At 39.7% G+C, this 14,066-nt stretch overlaps 1 protein-coding gene and 1 long non-coding RNA gene across 2 annotated transcripts; both read left to right on the top strand.

The window, feature by feature from the left end:
- The first annotated feature begins 253 nt into the window (after positions 1-253).
- LOC136700454 (uncharacterized) lies at positions 254-5,460 on the top strand. Its single transcript, XR_010803752.1, has 8 exons — positions 254-391; positions 766-902; positions 1,276-1,394; positions 1,901-2,108; positions 2,266-2,379; positions 3,097-3,700; positions 3,786-3,928; positions 4,543-5,460. It is a non-coding gene; the product is annotated as an uncharacterized lncRNA (long non-coding RNA).
- Positions 5,461-7,570: 2,110 nt separating this feature from the next.
- LOC136699079 (cystatin-A-like) lies at positions 7,571-12,239 on the top strand. Its single transcript, XM_066673520.1, has 3 exons — positions 7,571-7,773; positions 11,076-11,177; positions 11,917-12,239. Exons 1-3 carry the CDS (start codon positions 7,639-7,641, stop codon positions 12,025-12,027), a joined length of 348 nt encoding a protein of 115 aa, XP_066529617.1. The 5' UTR covers positions 7,571-7,638; the 3' UTR covers positions 12,028-12,239.
- The last annotated feature ends 1,827 nt before the right edge of the window (positions 12,240-14,066 follow it).

The raw sequence follows: 14,066 nt of genomic DNA, 5'->3' as shown, positions 1-14,066 counted from the left end.
AATGTGCAGGACAGAGGAAGCTTTAATGTGTAGAGTAGAACATTTTACTAAAATATTGCGTTAAATATTTGTTTATGTTAAGCGTCAATACTCAATGTCTACTGTCCTTGACTGTTTTCCCCTCAATGTTCAGAGCAGAATGTCGCGAGAGACGCTCCATGATTGGCTAGAGGGGTTCTGCGGACCGTTGAAACCAAACCGGCCTTTCATCGGTCTGACAGACTTTTTCCACTCAGGATGTTGGCTTATGTCAAGTACACCGACGGCTATAAGTGTATTGTTTCAGTATCTGATATTAAAGGTTTCGAACCAGAAACATTCAAGACAAACCCTCTGTATTCCATTCTTGGGGAAGGAACTTATTTTAAAGGTCAAGTGTTAATATTGAAAGGTAAGTTGTAACCTTTATGTGAAAAGTTTCCTAACTTAGATAGTGCTAGCTAAGTTACCTCAGTAAATTTTTCACTATAGGAATTTACATCACGACAAAACCATTAAAACTTAAACTTAATTAGTCCCAAATAAATATAACATTAAATAATTGTTATCTTGTTATTTAATGATTTTCGACCAAACACCCCCCCCCCCTTACGTGTAAATCACAGTCACATTAATTAATAATAAGTAGCTTAACAATTCAGTTTGGTTAAGCCATTTTTTCAGTAAAGCTATAGCTATTGCTAGCTAAGTTGTGTAGGTTCCATGTAGCTAAATCTGCTAACACGTTAGTGATAAATAAGTTAACTCGCCTTCTGTACCTTTTAGAAATCCGTGAAGAGATTGAAAAGGCAGTCGATAACCCGTTCAGAAGGGTCAGAATACCAAAAGTTCGTATGGAGGTTGATACCAAAACAAACGAGGAGCAGTCTGCTAAAGAAAAGGATGCTTCAAAAAAGAAGGCAGTAGGTTGTTATCAGACTGGATACATGAGTGAACAGTGTTACGTGCTTTATGTTGCAGTGAACTTAAACACATGCTTAGTTTAGTAATGTATTTTTGTTATACTTTACAAAGTACAGTACCAAATTACCACATCAGCACAAACTATTCCTTTTAAATGTCCAGAAATAAATGTAGAAACATAATATAAAAATGTTAATTGAATTGCCTTTGTGTATGTGTATAGTAGTAGTATTGTTACTGTTGGTATTATTGTTATTATTATTATTATTACTACTACTTCTTTATATCTTTAGTTACTTATCAGTGACAAATTGCTAAAAGTGGAATACTGCAATACTACATTTTTCTATATTTTTGGCTTATACGTTATAGAAAGCCCAGAAAACAACAGTGGATAAGGAGAAAAGAAAAAGGCTCATGAAAATCTTGGCAGAAAAAAAGGCAACAAAATCCCTGTCCCCACTCTGCACCTTTGAAAAAAAGAGGAAGAGGTAGGCAACACTAACAGACCGCTTTTCGGAGAGTGATGATGATAATAATATGAGAGTTGTTCCAGAAAAGATTCACAGTGAACTAAGGACAATCTACCACCAACTAAAAAGAAAAAAGCAGGATCTACAGCGAGACCTAGACAAGCACAAACAAAAGTAAGAGCAAAGGTGGTGGGTGGTGCTATGACATGATAAAGGTTTTGACAAGCATAACCAAAAAACATTACTTACACAAAATAAACAAACATGCTTTTATAATTACAGTACATTATTATTTACAGTTATGTTTTCAAATAAAAATTTCTACCAAACTTGAAATAATATGTAAAATGATGTAATCACTTTATAATGTGCTGAAAACTTATAATTTAATGTGAGGTGCGTCAGTTTTGCATAAAGAGTATTCACATTTTATCATAAATGTATCCCTTAGAATGCTGATATGGTGAACATAAAACGGCACTAGACAACAAAAATATGATTAGATTTTTTCACTTTGTCTTCAGATCAATATAGGTCACGATGTCTGGGTGAGGAGAGAGGCCTGGGACAAAATTGAGAGAGCCTCCAAGGATTCTCTGTTTGAGAAAGAGTTGGCAGTGGCAATATGGAGTACAGATACCCTGAAAGATAGAAGCCTGACAGGAAACATGTGCCCCAGCACAAAAACTACTAGACAGCTATTGACTCCTGTGAAGTTGGCAGCACTGAAGGGTATTTTGTTTCAAATAATTTGCTCTGCAAAATTTTAAAGCACCCTGCTTATTTTGTTTTTGGTGTTTGCACAGATGGATTTATATAAGTTAAACCCATTACAGCAAGAATTTATTCCACTAAACCTTACTTTCTATTTTCTGTTTTTTTCTTGAAGGATGCTTCCAGAATTGGCTTATTAAAAAAACACAGCGAAGTGGGATCTGGACATGAGAATGGCAAAATCAGGAAGCTATATAACTGAAAAAATTATGGACATCAACAAAACATGGTGTGTGTGTGTTTTCCTGCAGAGAACATACTATTTAAAAAATTGTTTGGTTTTGGTTACTTCTGTTAAGGATAAATTTTGTTATTGAGGTTAAAGTATTGGGTTAGTGTTTGGCTGCCCAGAGCAAGGCTAATGTTAAGCTGAGTTATGTTACTCAGAATAAGGTTACTGAGTCAAATTTGTACCATTAAATCTAGGTGTAGCATTGCTCAGTTACACCAGTTAATGGAAATCAGAAAATAGTAATACTGAACATTGGTGTTTGTGTGTGTGTGTGTGTGTGTGTGTGTGTGTAAAGCAATGATGACATTTGGTAGGTTTATACCAGTTTTTCATTTTTAATCTGTAACTATTTCGATTAAAATAAAATGCATTTATTTACTCACATTCTGTGCTTTCATTGTCAGAAGACAATCACATGTCTAAAAATAGTAAAATAATAGAAAAAATGCAAATTGATTAATGTAAAAAATGTTTTATTGTAGTCAGTTGTTTTATAATCTTGGCCATTTCCATGGGTCAGCTAACAGTTTCAAATGGCATAAAACTACAAGTAGATTTTTGTTCTGATTTGCTCATCACTAGTATCACCAGCAAAGGTCAGCATGTGCTGGTCACCAGCATTTCCAACAAAAACATGTTCAAAACACAACAAACGCAGGTCACAACCAAGTCCAGCATCATGCTGATCTGTGATTTTTTTTTTTTTTTTTTCAGCAGGGGTAGCTCATCTGTCGCTGCACAGCGTGTGTCGCTCGTCCTCTAGTCCTTCATCAGTGACACAGGACGCTGTCGGCTGGATGTTTTTGGTTGGTGGACTGTTCTCATTCCAGACACTGAGGGGTTTAAAAACTCCAGCAGCACTGCTGTGTCCAGTGACGATTGCTCTAAGACTGCAAGGGAAGCTCAGCTTCCCTTAAAATGTCAAAATATAAGTGATCAAATATATTCTGTTGTGTGTAAATGTCATTGAATAAATATGCACTACAACGCGCTCAACTTTTGTTCAGAATCAGCTTCTTATCACTGGTAAAGACACGACTTTCCTCTCAATCATTCCCGCAGCTTCACAGTGATTTAAACAGTGACGAACTGGCCTCGGCTGGCCCGGACGGTCAGCTTCTGCATGATGATTGGATGATCTGTCTGAGGCTGAATCGCTTTTTGATTGACAGCGAAGTGAGCGAATCAGCGATCCTTTGGTGTAAAGATCCGTGGGAGCACAGGCGGACACACTTCACATGGGCCAAGGCCGTTTAAGCCTAGCTCTGCTGGCCATTGAGAGGACACTAGTCAAGTCCCTGGAGAAGACGCCTTGTTGGTACGACAGGGTACAGATCATTTTCTTAAAAAGGAACGAAGGGGAGAATTTACGTATAAATAAACTGACACATTTTATGATGTAGGCCGAAACTGAGCTTCCCCTCCTTGAAAGACCAGCATCCGCCACTGGCTGTGTGTGATCCACTCTACACCAGAACACACCACCACCACGTCAGTGTCACTGCAGCGCTGAGAATGATCCACCACCACATCAGTGTTTAAGAAGGTAAAGTATGCAGAGAAACAGATGAACTACAGTGTAGAACTACAAAGTGCTCCTATGGGGAAAGTGGAGCTGATGAAATACACAGTGAGTGTAGACACAGGGAAGGTGTATTTAATTAAGTGGCTGGTTGCTGTATGTTGATTACACTAAAACACACTGGTCTTTCTGAGCTTCTAAAGGACGTCAGTGAAGATCTTAGGCAAGAGTTAAAGCAGACATGTGTTTTTAATGATTAATGGTTAGATAACTGTAATATTGATTTTGTGGCTCATTGATCAATAAGATGATCCATTTAGTTGTATGTGTGCACTTCACAAGCGCAGAGGGAAGAGCTGCAGCACTTTGACAGTTTCACAGGGAGCTTCCCGTCTCTAACCACATCATCAGCAGCATTCAGTGAAACACAGCGCTCTGTGATCAGAGGTGGGAGGTACTTCACTGTACAGAAGGTGTAGAGTTCAGGGGGAGGGGTGGAACGTGGTCTGGAACAATGATGAAAAGCCTCTGAACGGCTGAATGACCTCTTTGCTGTTTCATTTCTGTCTGATTCACACTCCACTAGTGATGTTAATAAAAGAGCAGCACTCAGTTCTTCCTCTCTGTCTTTCCCTCAGATCTGGACCCAAACCCAGTCAATCAGCTGCTTCATTTCAGATGCTTTAGTAACAGGACGAGTCTGGGTTAAACTTCCTAAAGAGCAGCAGATCACGGTGAGATACGGACTGCAGTAAACCTTTCCAAACATGTCCCTCACTCTCTGTCTTTACTGACTCTAACTTTGAGAACATGCTTTCACTAAGGAGTCGGAGAGTGATTTATCTTTGACTGTTTCTTTAATCTATGAGAGAAGGTGGTGGCGTTTCTGGATGCTGTTTATTTCTGGGTTCTTCTCTGCGTCTGTGAGGTTTAGCTTGTGTTTGTGGAGGTGGTGATGGACTGTGTTCACAGACAGTGGGTTTGGGGAATGTTTCTGACCCATGCAGTGATTTCCTACAGAAACCTGTCTGTGTTTAATTCAGTGCGGTCTGAGGGCTAGAAGACCCCAGCCAAACACTGGTTTTGGGTCTTGTCTCTTTCATAAAGAGATGTATCTGGATTCTCTGAATCTATTTATTTACATTTAGCACAGAACTCACTACAGAGTGTTATCACTGGTCTCAACATCAGTGAAAGGTTTCAGAACGTCTTATTTCTCTCAGCAGCTCATTCATCCTCCCACTGGGCTCTGATCTTATTTAAATCTTAGACTCTTAAAGACATGAGCTGGGACTACAATGACAAAATCAGCCCTTGAACAACAGCAGAAAGCGTACTGCACACAGTCATGGGTAGAGCAGGAAGCGTTTTTTTAAATGGTGAACTTGAAAGTATTTAAAAAATGGCTATAACGAAGAAACTGTCAAATTTGTGATTAGTATAAACATTAAATATGTTGCACAACTAGACTGAATGTGTGATGAGTGACAAGACTGCACTCTGAATAACCAGCTTTGTGTGTGTCAGGCTGGAGAGAAAAGAAGAAGCATATTGTGAATATTAACTGTTCAATAAAAATGAAAATAACTGCACTACTGAATTCTGCATTTTGTTTTTCATGATGTTGTGGGATTTGCATGTTTTCTCATAATGTTAGGACTGGGAGATTTTGTGTTTTTTTCCCAGCATTTTCCCTCATACTTTCATGCAATTAGCAGGAAATTTAGAATCAATTCCATCTACAGCAAAAATAAGTCAGTGTTACCCCCCTATGGAGCAGGAATAGAGCAACATCCTCATCTCGGTTGGTACTTTTCAGCGTTTGGAGTCTCTCCGTTGTGTAAAAACCTCCAGATGGCATTTTTTGTTTTTTTTCATAAACATCGACTTTGAGTTTTGCCTGTTTGCTCTAAAGCCACACTCCTTGGTCAGTCTGTCAAACACCACACACAGACATTACACACACCACACACAGAGACACTACACACACCACACACAGACATTACACACACCACACACAGAGGCACTACACACACCACACACAGAGCCTTAGAGACACTACACAAACCACACACAGAGACACTACACACACCACACACAGACATTACACACACCACACACAGAGCCTCAGAGGCACTACACACACCACACACAGAGCCTTAGAGACACTACACACACCACACACAGACATTACACACACCACACACAGAGCCTCAGAGACACTGCACACACCACACTCAGAGCCTCAGAGACACTACACACACCACACACAGAGCCTCAGAGGCACTACACACACCACACACAGAGCCTTAGAGACACTACACACACCACACTTAGAGCCTCAGAGAAACTACACACACAGAGCCTCAGAGGCACTACACACACCACACACAGAGACACTACAAACACCACACACAGAGACACTACACACACCACACACAGAGACACTACACACACCACACTCAGAGCCTCAGAGACACTACACACACCACACACAGAGACATTACACATACCACACTCAGAGCCTCAGAGACACTACACACAGAGAAACTACACACACCACACTCAGAGCCTCAGAGACACTACACACACCACACACAGAGACACTACACACACAATACACAGAGACACTACACACACCACACTCAGAGCCTCAGAGACAGTACACACACCACACAGAGACACTACACACACCATACACAGAGACACTACACACACCATACACAGAGCCTCTACACACAGAGCCTCAGAGACACTACACACAGAGCCTCAGAGACACTACACACACCACACACAGAGACATTATACACACCACACACAGAGCCTCAGATACACGACACACACCACACACAGAGACACTATACACACCACACAAAGAGCCTCTGAGACACTACACACACCACACACAGAGACATTACACACACCACACACAGAGACACTACACACACCACACACAGAGACACTACACATACCACACAAAGAGCCTCAGATACGCTACACACACCACACACAGAGACATTACACACACCACACACAGAGCCTCAGAGACACGACACACACCACACACAGAGACACTACACACACCACACACAGAGCCTCTGAGACACTACACACACCACACACAGAGCCTCTACACACACCACACACGGAGACACTACACATACCATACACAGAGCCTCAGAGACGCTACACACACCACACACAGAGACACTACACACATCACACACAGAGACACTACAAACACCACACAAGGAGACACTACACACATCACACACAGAGACACTACACACACCACACACAGAGACACTACACACAGAGCCTCAGAGACACTACACACACAGAGACATTACACACACCACAAAAGGAGACACTACACACACCACACACAGAGCCTCTGAGACAACATACAGTCACACGACAAGGATTTCAGAGATGTTTTTACTCAGTAAATCTTAAAGAAACATTCTCTGGAGAGAAATATTTTAATAAGAAAAAGACAGATTTTTTCCAAACATCTGGAGGAACAGGTTTCACAGGAAAATGAGGCAAGGCTCTTATTATTGCCTCAGGGAGTGGTTTAATTTCTGATTGGTTCCTGTGCTGAGAGATGAGGGTGATAGTGATGAAGATGCAGGTAGAAATACAGCCGCTTTACAGCAGTTTGAACTCACTCTCAGAACTCCACTCCACTCACTCAGAGGTGTCACTTCTCCTGAAAGACTCTCCTCAGCACCATGGCGTCTCGCTTCTGTCTCCTGCTCGTTGTTGTCTTGTTCGCGGTTGCAGAGTCTGCTCCAAAAATTCCAAAACTTGGAGGATGGTCAGAGTGGAAGAACGCTGACATAAATGTGAATGCAATCTGCAAGAAGGTGAATATATTTACTTTCTTTTATTTATTGAACTGTCTTCTATAAGTGCTCCATCCTGCTCAGTGTTGATTCTAGCAGGAATTAAACCCATTGCTGTGTCATAGTGTATTATAGATTTCACTGACTGAAAACACTTAGTGCCTTGTGTCCGATTTGAATCTAAAGGTACCACGTCGTCTAAAAGTCATGAGAGTTTATAAACACAGTATACCACACTTTATAAACTCTTCTGTTTATAAATTGTTATAATTGTATACAAATCGGTTTATTAAAACAGTGTATATAACTATATAAAGATCTATATAGTATATAACTATAGAACAGTTCCAGACTTTAAAGAGACGAGCTGGGTGTGTGAACTGAAACATTTGTAACATTGTCCCAGACATTCCCCAGACTTTATCCTGTCCCCAGGCCACACTCTGGTTAATGTTCCAGTGACCAGCTCCGGATCGCGCAGTATCTCTGTACACTGCTCTGTACACTGAACCCTTGCTCAATCCTGGGGGGCTTTAGACCCTTCCAGCCCACACTTGGCATTAAGTTCCAGAGTGCCCCGGTTCATGTTTAATACAGAGTTCATTCACTGGGTCCAGGCCGGGTGCAACTTAGACTGAACTCTCTCAGAGTAAAGGGTGCATCTCGATACTTTAGACACATAGTAGGTGTAGCCCTTGGGAGAAATAAAAGAGAAAGGTTATGTTTTACAGTTTAAGTCTTTAGTTGTAAATGTAAATATAAAGTAACATAGGTGTTTTCTACGACGGAGTTTTAGAGCCACAGCGGTAAAAAAAAACAAAAAAAAAAAAAACAAGATTCTGAGATTAAAGTCAGAATTCTGAGAAAAAAAGTCGGAATAATTCTGAGAAAAAAGTCGGAATAATTCTGAGAAGAAAATTCGGAATAATTCGGAGAAAAAATCTCGGAATAATTCTGAGAAAAAAAGTCAGTATAATTCTGAGAAAATAGAAGAATAAGTTAAATTAACTCAGAATAATTCGCTGTGTGTAATGGAGCAGACACAGTGTAACAGAGTAGAACTCCGGCGCCCACGAGGCTCCATCGTGTTACGACTCGGACTCGTACAAAAAACTAAAGCCTTTATGCTTTTCTCAGTCAGGGGCTGCGTCATGTCGTGTGAATGCGTTTAATAAATAATTCATGCATAAGGCTTTAGTTTTTCCATCATTTTCGTGATCATTAATTGTATCGTGAAACTACATGCCCTGGGTTCGTGCACCAATTCAGGGTTTAAACACTAATCACACTGTGGCCCTGATGTGAAAGAGAAGAGTGTTTATTCCTGAAATCTATACCATAGCATGACTTAAGCAACACATTGCGTTCCACAGTTACACTGTGTCTGCTCCATTACACGCAGCGAATTATTCTGACTTTTTTTCTCAGAGTTATTCCGAGATTTTTTCTCAGAATTATTCCGACTTTTTTTCTCAGAATTATTCCGAGTTTTTTTCTCGGAATTCTGACTTTAATCTCGGATTTTTTTTTTTTTTTTTTTTTTTTTATCGTTGTGGCCCTAAAACTCCGTCGTAGTTTTCAGAAAGGAAGCAAACAAAGGGTTAATTGAAATGAATATATAGTTCTGAAAAAAATGAGTCTGAAGTTTGTTTGGGATGTACAGAACCAACATATGCTTGGTGCAATCTAAGAGAAATAACGCGGGAGACGCGAGGAAAGGACAGACGACAGAAGCACGGGTGGAGTTCAGTGGTTTTATTTCAAGGTTATTGGTCTTAATATTTGCAGAAAGTGTCTGTTGAACAACTTGTAGGTCTCGTAGTAACAGCATTGCAGTGTACTTTTGAGTAAATACCCTAGCTTTCAGTTCGAGAGTTAGTGAGTTCGGAGTGAATGGTGAACTGAGTTTGTCGCCTGAGAGACTGTTTGGCTGTAGAAGTCAGACGAGTTAAAGCACTTTTATATTTAGAGAGACCGCTGCGTGGCGACGGAGAACGTTTGCTAACGACAGAGACTACTACCGTGCCGAAAGCGGACTGGTTTAGTCGGCGTGACTGTACCTGAGAGTTTGACTGTTTGGCGAAAGAGAACGCAACGCCATCCGTGCGTGTTCCACTGAGTGTCGGAGAGCGAGCTTGAGGGCAAGAAGGACCAAAAATCGAACTAGATCCCCTGTGGATTTGGGGGACCGTAGCGCTACTCTTTTTGTTTCTTTTCTTTTGCTCTACAGCAGGGGTGTCAAACCAGATCCACGGAGGGCCGTGCGGGTGCAGGTTTTCTTTCCAACCACGCAGAAGCCACACCTCATTCCACCTGTTTTTAATCATTGGATCTAATCAGTAGATCTTGACTTTCAGTAGTGTGGGGCTTCTGCGTGGTTGGAAAGAACACCTGCACCCACACGGCCCTCCGTGGATCTGGTTTGACGCCCCTGCTCTACGGAGTGAGGCGGTCTGTGTTGTTGTTGTTTTCTGGCCACACCGTTCTCAAGCATTGAAACAGACCTGCAACGAGGGTAAAGATTAAGAATATTGGGTTTATTGTCGGCATAGATTGGGTTCTTTTATTATCATTGATTGCGTTAATGATGCTTAATTCGCATCTGTAATTCCCCAAACCAGATTGACTTTTTTGTTTTGAGAGAGAAAGTTGTTTGATGATAATATCTCTGCTTGCTTCAAGTGTATTTGTCGGGCATGTTCAGGAGGTACCTAGAGTTACTTTAATGTATGAGGGTAGGTTTCGGCTGTATCATTAGCTGGTGATCACATGAAACTTGGTGTATTGAAAACTTCTTGGAGGTATACAGATAACTTGAAATTAACCCTTTTAGAAAATTGAATAGTGGAGTTTTCAAGTAAACCTCAAAATTATTACATCAATAAATATTTGTTTTATTAAATAGAAGTACTTTTAAGTTTGATAATTTAAAAGTGTTATTGTTGATATTGACTTGTTGTGTTGGAGACACCATACTGATTATAGGGCAAAACCCTTGAACCCCGCCACCAGGTACATCCTAGTGACGGCAGAATATATTTGTAGAACCCAGGGCCCAAACCACATTATTTGCAATAACTTTAAATAATAAATTTAAAGGGATAGGGGCGTTACATAGGAGGTAAAGATTTAATGTGTTTAAATAAAAACAGTACAAACTTCATTGAAACAACAGTGAAGAACGTCTGTGTATTATTGTTATTATTATTATTAAAAGTGGAGAAGGACTGTGGATATTTTTAAACTCAAATCTGTGTATAAAGAGATATTATTCGGATTTACTGTTGTTTGTGTTATATTTTTCCTTATTTTTTTTTTTTCAGCTACAGCCTGAAGTCCAAAAGAAGCTTGGAGAGAATTTCTCTCGTTTCGAGGCTCTGACGTACCAAACCCAAGTTGTTGCAGGACTTAACTACAAAATCAAGGTATATGCTATATTTATACGTGATTATGGTTTGTCTGTTGGTAATAAGTGTGTAATCTCATGAAAAAACATTAAGAAGCTGAAAGGAGGTTCTAGATAAAGGTTCTGGCTAAGACTGTGCTGTTTTAGAGGAATAGTAAATACATTATTTATAAGAGACTCAAACCCATATTGAACATGTACGAACGCCCCCTTGTGGAAGTTGTACGTTATGCTGCAACCCAGATAGAGATTATGTATATGTTCTGTTCTCTTCAATATATTTTCTTTAAAAATATTTAATGAAAAACTGTAAAATGCTTATTCATGCAGATTCATTAACTACAGAACTTCAAATGTAAAAGATGATCAGGTTATAGTACAAACGGTTATACAAATGATTATGCTACAACTGATGATAAATATCTCATCTAAATAACTTAAATTAACCTAACTAAATTTAACTAACTTCACAGCTCCAAAAATAAACTATTTCACATGCTTATGTTTATTTTTTTATTTTTCTCTCAGTGAATAGGCTTCTATCTTTTTCAATATAACCTCCTTCAACCCATTAATTTATAGTAATATTTTTTCCTCCACAGTAGACAGATACAGAGTAAAACATTTCTCTAGGGACTCTTGTTGTGAACAGTGGTGATCCTGCCTGAGCTGGGAACTGAACTTCACTGTTATCAACTACAGTTACAATCCTCATCTCTCTCTCTCTCTCTCTCTCTCTCTCTCTCTCTCTCTCTCAGGTGTATGCAGGAGTGAATCAGCTTGTCATCATGCAGGTGTATAAGAATCTTAAGCAGGTCTACTCTCTGACGTATGTTAAAGTGGTTCCATTGCCCAATGCAAACTTCTGAAGTTAACCTTCTGTGTGTGAGCCCCTGATCAGATGAAGGTTGATTTGATGTTGTAGAGATAGTGAACTCTACAGAGAGTGTGTATTAAACCGTGTAGGAGTGTGTTCTCTGATGAGGAGCTCTCTCTCACTGTCGCTCAATAAATCAGCACCAGCATTTGACCAGAGGGGGGTCCACACACACAGAGCGTGACCTGCAGGTCTTTACTGGGGGCTCCTTTAATCCAGAGGGTGGGGGGAGGCTCTGAGTGGGTTTTCATGGCTTTCCTTGTGTTTTATAGCTCTTCTTTTAGTTTAGTTTCCTGATCTGTTTCTTTCTGATCTTTATCTTTGTGTTTACTCTGATGTTGTTGATTCTGATCTGAGCCCCAACAATAAACTCCCAGAATTCAACCTGCCTCCAGTTCCTCCATCAACCTCCAGCAGATCTCAGCAGAAAGACGTTTTCTGAAAAAAGTTTTCTGTTCTGAATCAGGGTGGTGTTCACCACTGTGTTCTTCAGCTGTTCTTTAACCTCTCTGTAGGACTTTGGGTCTGGAGCTACATCACTGACATAAGTGACTCCATCTGAAAAATTTAGATCTGAGTTATATTTATCTGAGTATTTTGTTTTTAATTATATTTTCATGGCAATTGATTGTGAGGTGGTGAAATATACACATTTGTAAATATATCATGTAAAAAATCTGATTTTAAAATTCTGACTTATAATATCAGAGCCATAAAATCAAACCTAAAATTCAGAAATAAAAATCTAGGCCAGAGGTCAGTGATCCAGGTTTCTCAGGAGAAGTGAACTTCTGACCACTTTTTTCTACATCACCTTTTTAATCATTTGAGAGTCATCTCAGTGGTGTTTTTGTTTTTAAATCGTGCTGTAGTTAAAATCCTTGTGTGAGAAATGGTCAGATCCCCAGCTCACAGCCAGTATATCTCCCTCTGCTGTGTCTCTGTGCACATTACAGTTTCCATAGCAAATACAACACAGTAGAGCCAGTAATCACTGTGTAACTACATTTCCTCATCGATCTCCACTGTAACAATAATGAGTAAGAAATACATAGTTTATATGAACTCTACTGCCACATCATCCATTTATATTTTTAATATTAAAGAAAATTAAGTGATAAAAATATCACCATGGTGACAGAGCATGACCAAGCCAATCACACCTCACCAGGCTCTGACCTACAGACCCCACCCACACAAAGTTCAATTAACTGTGCACAAGCTCAATTCAGTATCCACACACCTGCTTTAATTAGCTTTGATTAAAAGAGTGTAAAGCTCATATTCCCAAAGCCCAGACACATACGTTCAACTACATGCATTTATCTTTGTGTACAAGTGAGGTTTGATAGAACTGAGTAGATTTACTTACTTATAAAAGTATTTTCTTATGAGAGATGAACTTACCCACAGCACTCTGCCGTGTGTCCCCTCCCAGTAGTGATAGCATAATGAAGATTCATGAACCAACGGGTCTTTCCAGCCCAAGGTCAACAGGTTCATTACCCAAAGCCTCATTGAATCGTTCTCACCAGTGACACCTACTGTGCAACTAACTTAATCCTGAGCCAGAGTATCCTGGAATGTCTATGTTTAAAATAAACAATGTTTGCCACTCTGTCTCAATGAATGTAAAAGTGTGTGTGTGCATGAAAGTATTAGTTGAGTGTTGGGATGGTGAACACTCAAAATAAATACATTTTGCTGTTCCTGCCATATCTGTCAACTGGTGGCAAAGCCTAACCAGTGTATTCCACCTGCTCCACTTCATCCAATATCTGTAATAAGTGAACCATTTCAGCATATAATTTTAGATTGTTTAGTGTCACTTCCTAAAACAAAATCTGGAAATCAGTATTTATTGACGTTGATGTGCACTGCTATGCATTATCCGTAAGCTTTTCCGTTGTGCTCATTACATTCAAAGGGTGTCATCAAAGCTTTAGTAAGGTTTTGCTCTACTTTTGGTTTACCAAACTTTATTAACAGATCAAGGTTCTAATTTTATGTCACATGTATTTTGTCAAGTTT

This window comes from Hoplias malabaricus, chromosome 6, assembly GCF_029633855.1.
Source record: "Hoplias malabaricus isolate fHopMal1 chromosome 6, fHopMal1.hap1, whole genome shotgun sequence".
Lineage (NCBI taxonomy): Eukaryota > Metazoa > Chordata > Actinopteri > Characiformes > Erythrinidae > Hoplias > Hoplias malabaricus.
This window is presented reverse-complemented; position numbering and strand designations above follow the sequence as displayed.

What these genes read in the sequence shown, in the direction of transcription:
- LOC136699079 (XM_066673520.1), top strand. Translation starts at nt 7,639, where the DNA reads ATGGCGTCTCGCTTCTGTCTCCTGCTCGTTGTTGTCTTGTTCGCGGTT. An exon ending in TGAATGCAATCTGCAAGAAG is followed by an intron (nt 7,774 to 11,075) that starts GTGAATATATTT and finishes TTTTTTTTTCAG; the next exon opens with CTACAGCCTGAAGTCCAAAA. An exon ending in GACTTAACTACAAAATCAAG is followed by an intron (nt 11,178 to 11,916) that starts GTATATGCTATA and finishes TCTCTCTCTCAG; the next exon opens with GTGTATGCAGGAGTGAATCA.